Source organism: Pollachius pollachius (assembly GCF_949987615.1).
Source record: "Pollachius pollachius genome assembly, chromosome: 16".
In the NCBI taxonomy this organism is placed as follows: domain Eukaryota; kingdom Metazoa; phylum Chordata; class Actinopteri; order Gadiformes; family Gadidae; genus Pollachius; species Pollachius pollachius.
The window spans coordinates 14,656,873-14,670,955 of NC_136949.1; the positions used below are offsets into that span (position 1 = coordinate 14,656,873).

General features: G+C 41.5%; 3 protein-coding genes across 3 annotated transcripts; 2 read left to right on the forward strand and 1 right to left on the reverse strand.

Annotated features, from left to right (window-relative positions):
* Positions 1-2,362: 2,362 nt before the first annotated feature.
* On the forward strand, positions 2,363-7,164 carry katnbl1 (katanin p80 subunit B-like 1). Its single transcript, XM_079753951.1, has 10 exons — positions 2,363-2,487; positions 3,055-3,194; positions 3,293-3,330; positions 3,884-4,172; positions 4,283-4,398; positions 4,647-4,697; positions 4,810-4,899; positions 4,998-5,102; positions 5,522-5,615; positions 6,406-7,164. The coding sequence occupies exons 2-10, from the start codon at positions 3,066-3,068 to the stop codon at positions 6,436-6,438; spliced, it is 945 nt and encodes a 314-aa protein (XP_079610077.1). The 5' UTR covers positions 2,363-2,487; positions 3,055-3,065; the 3' UTR covers positions 6,439-7,164.
* A 207-nt stretch (positions 7,165-7,371) lies between these two features.
* emc7b (ER membrane protein complex subunit 7b) lies at positions 7,372-10,388 on the forward strand. Its single transcript, XM_079753897.1, has 5 exons — positions 7,372-7,706; positions 8,258-8,377; positions 8,484-8,622; positions 9,061-9,141; positions 9,710-10,388. The coding sequence occupies exons 1-5, from the start codon at positions 7,474-7,476 to the stop codon at positions 9,863-9,865; spliced, it is 729 nt and encodes a 242-aa protein (XP_079610023.1). The 5' UTR covers positions 7,372-7,473; the 3' UTR covers positions 9,866-10,388.
* A 1,928-nt stretch (positions 10,389-12,316) lies between these two features.
* On the reverse strand, positions 12,317-13,825 carry chrm5b (cholinergic receptor, muscarinic 5b; the record flags this gene model as incomplete). The annotated part of the gene is made up of 1 exon (XM_079754128.1): positions 12,317-13,825. One exon carries the CDS (start codon positions 13,823-13,825, stop codon positions 12,317-12,319), a length of 1,509 nt encoding a protein of 502 aa, XP_079610254.1.
* Positions 13,826-14,083: the final 258 nt, after the last annotated feature.

The window sequence follows — 14,083 nt, forward strand, 5'->3', positions numbered from 1 at the left end:
CGTGCGTTAATCAGAAGTTTGCATTGCTTTGACAGACATTCCTTGATGGGTATTTTCCATTTTAAGGCATGGAGGAATTCACATGATCATAAAGTTTTCAGGACATACTTCATTGCTCACTCAAATGAGCGTATAACAACAACACACATTCACATCAAATGTGCATGAGCACAAATATACACATAGGTAAGCCTAACATTCTCCATGCATGTGTGTTTACGTGCGTGTGCATAAGTGCAAGAATCCCTGGTGCACTTCTTCCTGTCACGCCTCGCCTTATGTGTTTGTTGTTTAATTCATTTTTTCTCAACGTTTCATGTTCCACCATGTCTTACTCACATTTCCTCTCGTTTCAGACACTTCACACCCTGCCCTTGAGTTTCCCGCCTCTGTGATTGTCCTCCCTCACCTTGATTGTGTTCACCTATCCCTCATCATCTTTCCTTCATGGTATGACACATCACATGTTTCAGAGTTCAACAAGTCACAAATCCCAGTATTATGAACCCCACCCGCCAGCCCAACCTCATTAGACTATATAATACACATATATAATTATAATTCCCCCTGGAACCCTGTTTCCTAAACCAACCATGAATCTCGAATCAAGTCCTAAAGCTACCAGTTGAGCATACCATACTGGTATTATGGTGGATTTGATGCATTGATGCATTGGGTCAGTGTGGTGGGGTCTTGCCAAGTACAATTGAGAGCATGGAACCAGCTCAGGACCCTTGGCACTGTCCAATGAAAATGTCTGTTGAGGCTTTGGGTGTCCAGTTTAGTGTAAGCACGGCTTCTCTCTTGACAGGAAGAGAGGTGAGGCTGCTATTTCCTCTCAATTACAAATACGGATTTATGAGGAAGCAAAATTGATTTTTAAAGACCGCCAGGCCAAGACATATATGGAGTAAGCCTAATTGACTCTAAATGTTAGAAAAATAAGACAAAGTTTGTTTCAATCGTGTTGAAGAAAAGGCTTGTGGAATATAGTGCGAGGGTCATACATGCTTGAGCCAAGAACAAATGCCACTCTATAGGCAAATTGATTTTAAGTTCTAGGATGAATTATTATTTGCCAGGCAGGATTGCATCACAGCTAACTTATGGCAAGTTCCTGCCCATATTCGTGGATCAATACAGGGGACATCAGAAGTCAACAGTGAGAGATAAAATAATTTTGTTATCCCGTTTGACATGTACAATGAATTACACATAATGATTTAAATTTTAAAGATCATTTTGCAAGGACTTAGCATCTCTATTACTGCCCAGAGCCATTTAGAGAGGCCCTGTTGGCCATGTTACTGCCCAGTGCCATACTGAACTCACTGAATATCAGGATGGGATCACTGGATGGTGGACAACAGAACCAGCCCTGGAACGATAAAGACCCATGACAATTAAAACCTGCAGCATATCTTTCAATGTTGGCCCTATCTGGCAGTGAGCCTTTCAAGTTCGATCCTTGCATTGGCTTTTTCTGAACAGAATGGAAAGAAGTACGTGAATTGTAGCTCCTCAGTGGCCGATCCCTGGACTGTCCTGAACAGAATCCTCCAGCTACCGGGCAGCAAGACGTCAAGCCAGCCAGACAAACAAGCTGTACAGCGGCCACAGAGATTTGTTGCCATCTAGTGGACGTAATTTGGAAAACTAAACGAATAACCTATGTAGAGTGTTGTTTACCCTGACCTGGAACTTTAAGCACCATACATTCACACGGCTTTCCATTGTGATCTTGAGGCTTTAAAATAATCGGGGTTGCAGGTTACCTTTGATTATGGGTAGAAAGAAGACATACTGAAGGTAACACAAGATTATTCTCACAGAGGAAACCTCTAAATATATAGAGAGAGAACGAAAAAGCATGCATTTTCTTCCCATCTCTTGAGTCCCAGAGTGACAGTGCCGAGGTCACGCCATCTCTTTGCAATAAACAACAATTTGAAGACATGTTGCCATAAAATATAATATAATTTAGATTGGTATTAATTACAACACAGTAATGCCAAATATCTGCGTCATTAATAGGCCCCTGTTCGCCTTAATGAGGTAAACCATTTTGGTCACGTATATTGTATAGTCACCTTGATCGCATAGACAATGAAAATTTCAATACAATGAAGAAGGTGGCTCAAAAGGGAGACCACAAATCATACAATCAATTATAAATCATTCAATCAATTATAAATGGCAGCGGTGTTGAATGGCTTTTTGAGATATATTATAAGGACACTAGATGGCGAGCGTTTGATATTTCTGAACATTTATTCTGACCACTAGAGTTCGCTGTTATCTGTTTGAGGCGTGAAGACATAAATCCCATAATGCGTCGCGCTCCCGGTGTATTCATTTGAATGGTAACTCTGACGAGCTATCAAACTAGCATGTGTGAGAAAAAAACAGCAGCTAGTTGAGTTTACAAAACTCTTAATTTTGTAGATACCACTGAAAACCTGCGAGGCGCTTTTTCAAAATGAAACGGTCAGTATTCATTCAAAGTCACCCATTATCGTTTCTAATCTATGGTTTCGAGGCGTATATCCCAAGTCTGACAGCTAACAGGCTAACGTTAGTTGTGTAGCTTAGCGGCCCAGTCTTCTTGCTTATGGATCGTGTACATACTCTCGATTAGCTCTGGTATTAAGCTTACGGTCAGCTGTTCACTGTAACCCAGGATAACGCAATGCAGTGTTGCAGTTAAGATGTCTAAGGTCACTCTATTAGACGTAACCACGGCAACACGATGTGGCAAATTAATCGCCCGACCGAGGATGTAAAGTATTTGCTCTCACTAGCTACCTGTGTGCTAATGTTTGCCTCGTAAACATAGCCCACGCCTTGTTAACCAAACAGTTGTGGGTTCATATATGAACTACTGCGTTGACGGTTGTAGGCAAGGATCAAAATGAGCATGTTTTAACTTTAAACGTTAAGGTTAAACACACGCTGAATATACTGAACCGAAATAAAGTTTTATGACACCTCATGCCAAGTTCTATGACTAATGTGGTTAACTACTTTCCCCAACCTTGGTTGTTTGCGCTACAGTGTCCCTCATTATGGCCGCTGGAGATTATGATGAGAGGGTGCGCCAATATCATGCTTTAAACCACAACATACGTGATGGCCATTTGCGACCCAATCTGCGACCCAATCTGCATATTGATGATAAGGAAAACATGAAGCAGGTGGGTGTGTCTCAAGTTAACTGTCATATCAGGTTGTGTTAACGACTCAATCAAGTTGACCATGTCCTTGGCTTTGTTCCCTATCCTTTTTGTTTTAGGTGGATTTTTTAAATAAGGAAGCGTTAGATAATGAGAGGTGAGTTACTGATCCACTTCCATAGGGATCATTTGACCATCATCACAACTATCCTCATTCAATAGATAATCACTATCCATAATTGGACCATCAAGTCACCCTATCAACTTATCATACTGCACCATGGCAGTGACTCTGAATTCTTTATACTCTATGTACACCACAAAGCCTGAAAAACAGCCTTTTGTGGGCGTGCTCCCTCGCCATTAAAGTGTGTTCATATGCTAACGCTAACGTTTGAGTTCATATTTATTCAACCTAAACAAGCCATTGTCAGCTTTCTTTGCTTGTAGCATTGGAGGTTGTCTCTCAAATGTGTATGATAATATCAACAATGAACTTGCCTATGTGTATATAATAGCTTTTCATCACCAAGGCACTTATCTATACAGATGAGCTTCCTGACATTGGCTCTCTTTTGTTCAGCATTGCCACTGATGCATGTCATCGCAAAGCACCTTGAAGCCTTCATTATCACATACTGTGGCACCGGTTGTTTGTTTTTGCATTTTTCTTACAGTCAGTGAGGAACTTTCCTTTCTCTTGTCGGCAGATATCAAGTGAATCACAGGGGATCTGGACGAGGCAAAGCGAAGCGAGTGTCGTCGGTAAAACGCAAAGGACTTCCATCAACTGGGGGCAACCTCAAACTGCGGTGCCAAGCCGCAACAGTAGCAGACCAGGCCTGTGACTCTGGCATGGCCAACAAGGAGAATGAGCTGGCCTCCTCCGAAGACATGTGGGGCGTTCACTACAATGACAAATGTGCCCACCCACTGACCACTGGAGAGGCCTCCAAGATGGCAGGGGTTGGCTCCAAATGCAGCGATGCCATGGCTCAGGTAAGGATACAAAGCGGCCTCCGTGTTCCCAGGAATCTGCAACGTTTTTCCCTGTGTCTAATTATTGAATTGTTTTTAAATCACCATGTCTGCTTTTTTTTTTTGGGCAGCTATCAAAGGACCATGAAGCAATGTCTCATGTACTGTTTGGAAGGAGTCTCCGATTGAATGTAGCTTTAACACTTTGGCGGAGAAACGCCAGCGAATTTGTGGCTTACCTGATCAGGTATTTTTAAATATTCACTCTGTATACACTTGGTTCTTTGGGATCCTTTTGTTCACAATCATTTCATTAGATCTTATTCATACGTTTTGATATCGTCATACAAATGGGACAACTTATTTGTTTGTTATTCATTTCTAGAGGTTACCTTTCCCTAGCCTGTGGTGCTTGTGCTGACACCAATCATGTATCATTTTTTAAGTGTTGTTTTGCACACATTCATGTATTTTTTTTTTGCATCGTTGTTTCAGAATTCAAGACCCTGGCGTGCTTCTTGACTGCCTACCTATGTTAACTAAAAAGTAAGTCTGGAGGCATTTCTAAACATTTTATAATAATTTTTACAATTGATTTTGACATTATTTTATAACGTCTTGATAACATTAACATCGCCGCATCCATTGTTTTTTGCAGCCTTCAAGACGAAGCAACGTGCATATCGCTTGGCTGCTGTGTGGATCTCTTACCGCAGGTCAAAGTCATTCTTGCCAGTACATATGAGGAGTAAGTGGTCGTATTGTGTTTTCAGTAAACGCATCTCCCTCATTTTTTGATTGAATGTTTTCATGAAGCTGCATGGTTTCTCTGTCTGCGTCCTCCAGGCACTTAATCATTGGTTTACACTGGGTTCAATCAGTCATCAGGAAATGGCTGCCGGAACTTTCCACAAGTGGCAAAAGCCTGCCAAGCAGTTGTTCGGAAGAGAGGTGGGTACTCTCTCAAAGAGCAACACATTATACAATGGAAATACTTGTCTGGTTTAATGGGACACATTTTCTCCTAATTTGGAAAATATTAATGTGTTGTTTACAATTGGAACAATATTTAACATGGTTGAAATTACATTTAGTGTTTGTTGTGTTTGGAAAGCATCTATTGTGATTCACTGTCGGGTTCTAACCATGTTTAAGATGCAGTTAAATATAGGGTTCTTGGTAGAACAGTTTATTAAATCCTGAGCGACACAATCCAGCAACTAGCCTTGTTTAAATGACCTTGTCAGAGAACTAGAGTATATCCTTCTCAATTCGCTGTCTGGTCTTTTCCTTTTTGTTTTTGTTTTTTGTCTGTGTAATCAACTTAAATTGTGGAATAAAAAAAAGGCTGATTTGATTTGTGGTCGTAGGAACGTTGAAGTCCTGAAGCAGCAGCTGAAGGACTTGTGGCAGGAAGGAGGCCGGTTATGTTCAGTCCCAGGAACCACGGGAGACATGGCAAAGGTGAACTCTCATGATGTACTCTGTGATTATTTAATGATGGTCCATCTAGGTCACAGGGTTGTTAACTAAAATGTTGTTAAATGTGAAATGTCCAAACTTTCCTTTTTGGACCATGAAGGTGTCTATTTAAATTGTGTTTTTGAACACATGTCTTGAATTCAAACGTGGTTCTAATTCTTTCAATTAGCTGAAATTATTTGAAATTGCTTGTTGGGTGTTTGAACCGCACCCAACGTCTTCGTTCGTTTGTTTTAAACATGGTTATATGTCTGTAAGGATCGTCAACATAGTTATCTATGCCACTCTATCACAGATACTCAAATGAGACCCTCATTAGAATAAAACGGGAGTAAAAACATGTTTTTTCCCGTTGGACGCGCTCTACTCTGCTCCGTTCTCAAGTTTGTCCTTATGGTGACTTCAAAGAGCTTTGTCTGGGCAGCGGTTGATTTTGTTGTGTGCGTCCGAGGGTTTAGCATGTCGGGCACTTTGAATACAATGCCACGGTGTGCAACGCATTTCATATAGAACATAGCTCATTTTAACCCTCATACACAACGACGGTGCCCAAATAAACAAGTATCACAAAGTAGCAGTGGGTCGTAACCATGGGATAACACGTGCTGCTCATTCCTAGAACTCTTGGCTCAGAATTTGAGCTGATATGGGGTTCACCTACACTTTTAAGTGTAAAGAAGCTATAAACTCAACCTAAAAAACAACACTAGATGATATGAATGGTGTTTTTGTCATTGCCGGTGTCTCAATGAAGCACATACTTGAGTTTCAGGTCATCGAGTCAAGCCTGTCTCACCTCCGCTGACGCTGTGGAAGGCACAACGTGGGCGGGGCCAACGAGAGGGGGACCAACCACGGCTGCGATCCACGCGGTCACGGCACACTGGGCCCATTAGGAACGTGGGAGCACTGGACAGGTGCAATCCGCCACTCTGGACGTCTTGCGTGAACCATGCACTTCACGCAGCTCCCTCATGTTGAGACAGACACTAAAGGAGGGTTCAAACCGCCCTCCTGCCAAAAGCCTCACACGGAACAAGAAATGACTGCTTCATATTGAAGTGGATTGTCTTTTTTTTTTTTTTTAAGGGGCATTTAAACAGACCATCCTCATCGAAGGTCGTGTTTGCTCGATGTTGTGCTCCTTATCGCACCACTTGAAGCGCAACAACACCTGCATGGATGGATGTGATGAGCCCCACTGTGGTTTGCACTTGGACTCTTGAGGTTTGATCAAGAACTTGACACTGCAGCAGTCTTAAGTTATTAGGGTTTTATTTCTTTCATCAATTTGCCTTACTATGACAATTGACTGTACAAAATAAAAATTAAAACCAAATATGTCTTGGATATTTCTTTTCAAAGTTGCTGCAATACAGTGATCTGCAGCGTTTTGTTTTTTGTTGAATACCATTCTGTTGGTTATTTTTGTGGTTGGAGGATTTGTGTCATTTTTTTACATCCAGAGAGCCCTCCAAATACATCTCCTTAAAATTTTTACTTGTCATAAATGATGAATTTGAAATTGATTGCTTGGAAGTAACGTTAGTTTGACATTACTAAAAATTAACCAGTGTATTATTACTTTAAGTTTCACGTCGTTTTTATTTTCAGAAATGACAATGAACCACTCTCAGTTAATGCTTGTGATTGTACCTATTTCACGAACTCTACGTAACACTGGAGAGGAGGGGATGAATGCCAAAACACTGGTTGTCAATAAAGTTAATTTCAAAAAGTGACGTCATTATTTTCAGCGGAGACAGCTGCTTTCCGTAATCAAATCGTGACTCTTCTTACATGTTTTAGTAACGTTTAACTATTTCGGTAACCCATTGATATGTTTAAAATGAACGAATTAACGCGGTTCCTGTTTTTTATACAAGCCTATTTGGTTTTGGCGTGGTGTTTTAACGATATGGAAACGGGGCCTAGTATGGGTCTGTCTACACTGCCAAATGGCGATCGTTTTAAAATCGAGGGAAGAGCAATAGTTCCTGGGGTGAGGACACAGGATTGGATTTCAAAAGCTCGTGTTCTTGTGGAAGGGGAAGAATTCGTTGGCTTTTTGAGGTGAGACGAGAAAATGCAAATACTTGTAGAAAAGGCTAGCTAGCCGGTATAGCTAGCATGCTAGGTAACCCTCTGCTTTCCTCCTCAATGTAGCTCTGTAACCTATTTTACTGGCGTTACTAGATATGGTTTCTCAAAACTCCTACCACACGTTTTGACATAAAGTTGTATTATATATTCAACATATTGTGTCGAATACACAACGTTAGGCCCAACGTATCTTCGCTTGTTTACTGAGCGTATTGTGCTGTTCTATTGCATAGCACTGCAATATAAAATCACATTTTTTCAGTTCTATACTGTTACTTCCTACAGAGCATCCTTGCTCATTCTCGATAAATGTATTTGAATAACTTAGAATTATACTTTAGGAGAGGCTGATGTTGTGGTGCAGAAAGTACCTCTTCTTTTTACCCAGATGGAAACCAAGACATTCTTATTGCTAACCAAGGTACCGATGTCGAAATCGACATACATGCCGACAAAAAAGGCACGTAATAATCATGACAAACAAATAATATTTCCTCTCTTTATTCACCCATTTGTTTCAGAACTGATGGAAGTTTTGCGGTAAATGATGTGCCATCAGGGTCGTATGTTGTGGAAGTTATCACACCAGCATACAAATTTGATCCAGTGCGCGTCGATATCACATCCAAAGGAAAAATGAGGTATTCAGAGATGTATGGTTGAAACTTTCAGAATTTGGTGCAAATGTGTGATACATGTATACAGCAATTGCCAGCTCATTGTCAAACCATCTTTCATTCTTCACAGGGCACGTCTTGTGAACCACATCAAGACTTCAGAGGTCATCCGAATGCCTTACCCTCTCCAGATTAGATCACCTGGTCCAAATATTTACTTCACAAAGAGAGAGACCTGGGGCTGGACTGACTTCCTCATGAATCCCATGGTAAATACTTTGTGATCCCTAATAAGCTTACTGTCAAAAAAGGTGATTATTGGCAGTTGCATAGAGTGTGATATCGTGGGACTTTCTCATCTACCTTAGTTATTTACTAAATAATTGTAAGACTACCTGAGAAAAAGGAAACATTTTTAATTGTAAGCACAGACAGAAAATGGTTGCCTTAATTTCCCATCAGGAAATGTCACAACTTGCCTTAAATGATTGTCAGATTCAAAAAATATTTTTGGGACATATACGTTCATTTCCAATATGCACCTGGAGGGCAGAAAAGGTTATACTGCGTGGTACCTAGGAAATCTTGGTGTGTTAGGGTTAGGGTTGTGTGTGTGTGTGTGTCCGAATTGTGTTGAGATGACAAAAGATTGAATTACCTACAGTTGATGTTCTTTGCCCTGATGTTATTAATTGTTCCCCTCGTAGGTGATGATGATGGTTCTACCCCTGCTGATCATCGTCCTGCTGCCCAAGGTTGTCAACACCAATGACCCAGAGATGAGAAAGGTAAAACCCCATCCATGGTTCAAACCACCTGTTTGTGTGATGTGTGATCAGCTTTTATGCAATACATTACGTTTAATCATTGAGCGGCCGCTTTTATCCAAAGTGATGCTGAAAACACTTAAAGCATTCAGTCAAAATTCGGAGCAGCTATAAAAAATCTATAGTACAGCACAACCTATATTTAAACCAATAAGTGGAATAAAAAAAGAACACTGGAACGTTTTCCTTTTACATGAGTCATGTACTCTATGAGTCACCCCTTTGTTCAAGGGATCTTAACTGTCTGAATTAACAAATATAATTTACATATATATATACATTGGCCTCAACTCATTTCCATACCATTTGCATGTAATTGCATTTATTCATGTGGTTATGTATGTTATTGTAATAATTGTGTCCATGTTTTTGTGACTGCTTTGATGGTATTGTAAATGTATATTTACATGTAAATGTATATTTTAGTTTTAACGTTTCTATCAGGCACATATGCTAATGAACAGCAGTTGAATCCATACCTCCTTCAAGGTTGTGTTTGTGTGTATTAAACCTTTCCCTTCATCTCCAGGAAATGGAACAGTCCATGAACATGCTGAATCCCAACCCAGAGCTTCCAGACGTGTCCGAGTTTATGACCAAGCTCTTCTCTGGAGGCTCCAAGGGCTCTGGGAAGCCTAGTGGCAGCAGCAGCAAAGGCACCCGGCCCGCCGTGAAAAGGAGGTAGTACCAAGACCCACTCTGCCCCATCTTCCATAAGCGGAAGGAATGGATCGCACCTTGGAAGCATGCATTTTTAAAATATGACTCTTATGTTTTCTTTACTTCTAGTCTGTTGTACAGTCCCCCCCCCCCCTTCCCACACAAGAGGGACCTACCCTTTGCCCCCATTAAGTCTGGCTGTCTAATATAGGATTTTTTTTTTTTTTTTTTGCACTGAACTGTAAAATCTTAAAATTCTCTTTAAAATATATGACTTTATTTAATATTACCATATGTTGGTCCAATAACTGTAGTCGTCATGGTTAAGCAAAAGTGTTTATTCTTCTGCATTCTCGACTGCTGCTGACTCTCAGAAACATAATGTCACAACCTATTCCACTACTTGAAAGATGACCTCTATTACAATTCAGAGATTTTTTTTTGTCCTTTTGATTTTTGCGACTGTGAATGGAGATTAATTGAATTTTAGTTATTATATAAACAGACTTATTTAAAAGTTCAAATAAATACATTAAGATGATGAAACAGCACTGTTTTCTTTATTTCAAAGGGCTGGGTGGGTGGGCAATCTGAAATCAGGGACTGTTCTTCAGCCGGCTGCTTCTTTACACCATGTGTATGGTCACGTGCGTCACAATAATTGTACTTTGGAGATGCCTTTTTAAGACTGAATCACTAAGTAGTGTACTACTATTTTGAAGTTCTTTAGTGTTAGCATTGAAAGCAAGGCCGCAGGGGACCCAGCCCTCTATACCTCCGTCATAAGGGCCAGGGGTCTTGATGTTTAGCGTGGCCCCTGATGCACATGGTATCAGCCGTGGCTGAATCACCCCCGGTTACTGAAAGGACAACAGTTGTTATTTATGACTCATCTTAACAAGAGGTCCATGTCACCGGGGAGGTGTTGTCGTAGCGCCAGCTCGCTGGAGCCCAGAGACCGTTGAGGTGGTGGAGTTGCTATTAAAAGTGCCACTTCTCCCGTGAGTCTCTGGTCGGGGGACAGCCGTCACCAGTCTCGCCCAACCATCTGAGCAAGTTTGGCTCGAGATTGCGTTCTTGTTTTTTGGTGGAGAATTATATCAGTCGTGCTGCAAAATAAATCTGTCATGTTCATATTGTATTCAACTTCTCCATGCTTGCAGACTCACTACCGCAAAATACTGCAGAAAGAATATTAGCTTTGAACCTAAATAAAGACACAGTCCAGGGGGAGAATTATCTATCCGTTATCTCAATGATGGACTTCAAAAAAGAAAATGGATACATTATATATCCTGTTCTATCTTTTTCAATTATTTTCAGACTAATGCTAGGTTGGCTTGTTACCATTATTTATGAAATGATGTGCATGAGCACATAACAATTGTATAGGAAAATTAATCTACAAACAAAATGCAACGTAAACATTGTGCTAATCAGCCCTTGAGCACAAGATTAAAACATTAAAACTGAAAACTGTTCAAATAATGTAATGGTTGGGGCATATAAATATTTACATACATTAACATTCAGAAAACATAAATAAGGCAAGGCAAATTTCATACTTGATAGTGTAAGTCCATCGAAGAATCGTCATTTCAAACGCCTTACAAATCTCAAATTGCTAAAGCCGTCAATCTCGATTATACACAGTGCAGGTGAGATGTAGAACAATTAATTTATCTATTTCAACGATTGTAATCGAATACATTTACGTGCACACTCATCAAACAATCTCAAACTGGTTAAGGTGATCAGATAAATTATTAACTGGGATTTAAACACCTTAGGTTGGTTAATCAAATTCATTCTGGGTCATAATGTTAGGACCCAGAGACAACTCAATCATCGTATGTACTTTGTCATCTAAACACAGACAATGTATTCTGTGTATGCATCACGTCACATCCACTCGGAAACAGCCGATTCACCAGATATATCAAGAGTATGTGCTGTTTTTCACATTGTTGACCTACAATTGCTAACAAGTCCACAAGAAACCCCACATATTTTCAAGGTTGCAAAGTTAATCAACACAACATAAGACAAGACCTTTTGATCCTTCACATGTCAATTTCACCAAATGTTATGATTGCATTTTGTTGGCTTGTCACATCCTCAACTGATCTAACTACTGTTGAATACATCCATTATGTGAGTGGCCATGTGACTGTATGCTAATTATTATGTTAAGATACTGGGAGTATGACCTTAATCTTTTCATTCAGCCTTAACTGAATTAAACTGCACGTAAACATACTGAATATGAAGCTACCATGGTAAAGTTCAATCTTTTTATACCAGCTACCTGTATAACAGCACTTTGGTACGGCTTTGTGCTTTTGCAACTTCAGAGGACCATCAACGCATCCTTGTCAACCGTAGTCATTTTCTTCCATCTACATTTGGCATTACTGACACTTTCTGACCCATATTAGCAGATTCCATTGGTGACATTCGGGGTGTGACCACGACGCTAGTACAGTTTGTCCTCCCCTCTCTTTTTCCTCCACTGGCAGAGCAAGAGCATTCGGAAGGTCTTCTGGAAGGTCTTGTTGCACAGGGCGTAGCACATCGGGTTGATGGTGCTGTTGACGTAGCACAGCCAATAGCCCAGGTGCCAGAGCCACGTGGGGACGCAGTCGTGGCGGAAGGTGGAGACGAGCACCATGATGTTGTAGGGCGTCCACGTCAGGATGAAGGCCAGCAGGATGGCACTGAGCGTCTGAGCCGCCTTCTTCTCCTTAATCAGCACCATCCTCTTCCTCTTTGTCATCTGGCTTTTGAGGACAGGGTCCATGGGTTTGGATGTGGCAGAGGGGGAGGGGGAAGCATGCTTGCTGTCCGCATGCTCCGTTACGCTGTCGGGGTCCGGCGAAGCAACGACGGGGTCGGTGTTCTGGTCCTTGACGGCCGGTTTGAACTTGTATGAGATGCACTTTTTGCTCTTCTTCTTTGCTGGGGTGCCGGAATGCCTCTCTTCTTCAGAGTCAATCGCCTTTCCGTTCCTGCTCGGCCCTGTGCCTTGATCTTTTAGTGACCCCTGGGGCGTGTCCATGGAGGTGGGGTGGTCCTCCTCCTCTGATGAAGTGTAGCTGTTGAGGGACGTTATCTGGTTCGTCTTGACCCAGTCTTCCTCTGACCTCGTGGTGGTCTTGGTGGCGTTGCTCTGGTTTGAAGAAGACCAGGAGGCCTGGCTCCTGTCCCTTCTATCGCTGGTGAAACGAAAGCAGGACTGAATGATGGTTTTCTGGGGCCTGGACCCCTCGTAGACATCCGCTGTGGAGAGCCCCTGAAGCTCCGCCAGATCCTTTGTCCGTCTCTCGGTCTCCTTGTAGATCCGACAGTAAAGGATAGTCATAACAGACACAGGAATGTAGAAAGCAGCGATGGCCGTGCCAAATGTAATCACAGGCTCTGAGAAAAACTGTATTTGGCACTTATCCGGAGACTCTCTTCTCTTGCCTACAAAGTACTGCCAGCAAAGAATAGGTGGCGCCCACAAGACGAAGGAAACCAGCCATGCCATTCCGATCATGATGGCGGCCCGCTTCGGAGTCCTCTTAGCCCTGTACGTGAGCGGCCTAGTGATTGAAAAATACCTGTCAAAGCTGATGACCAGCAGGTTCATGACCGAGGCATTGCTGGCTACGTAATCCAGTGCCAGCCACAGGTCACACGCCAGGCTCCCAAGGGACCAGTAGCCCATCAGAATGTAGGTGGTGTACAGGTTCATGGACAGCACTCCGATGATAAGGTCAGCAAAGGCCAAGCTCAGTAGGTAGTAGTTGTTAACCGTCTTGAGTTGGCTGTTCACCTTGAAGGAGAGCATCACCAAAACATTGCCAACAATAGTAATCAAGCTGACGATGGCTGACACCGTCGCTATAGTTATGACCTCCCACAGGCTGTGGGTGAAAGGCTTGGCATGCGATGTGTTGTTACTAAAGGTGCTGGTGATGTTTGGTAGATCCTCTGCACTCATGATGCTGGATGATGGTATTTTTTTTATGTTACAGCATGTTGTTTCTCTTGTTCCATTCAGAATCGTCCCAGGTTCCCCTGAAATAAAAAGATAACAAACATGAGATTAAGTCATGACTGCCTCGTCTTTCATTTTGTTCATTCATAATTAACTAAATAATCAGTTTCTAATCAAACTTTAATTGAATTCTATACATTTTTTAAATTAAATAAAAATATGTCCTTTCAATTTCAGTATTTATGAATAGACAATTGTTCA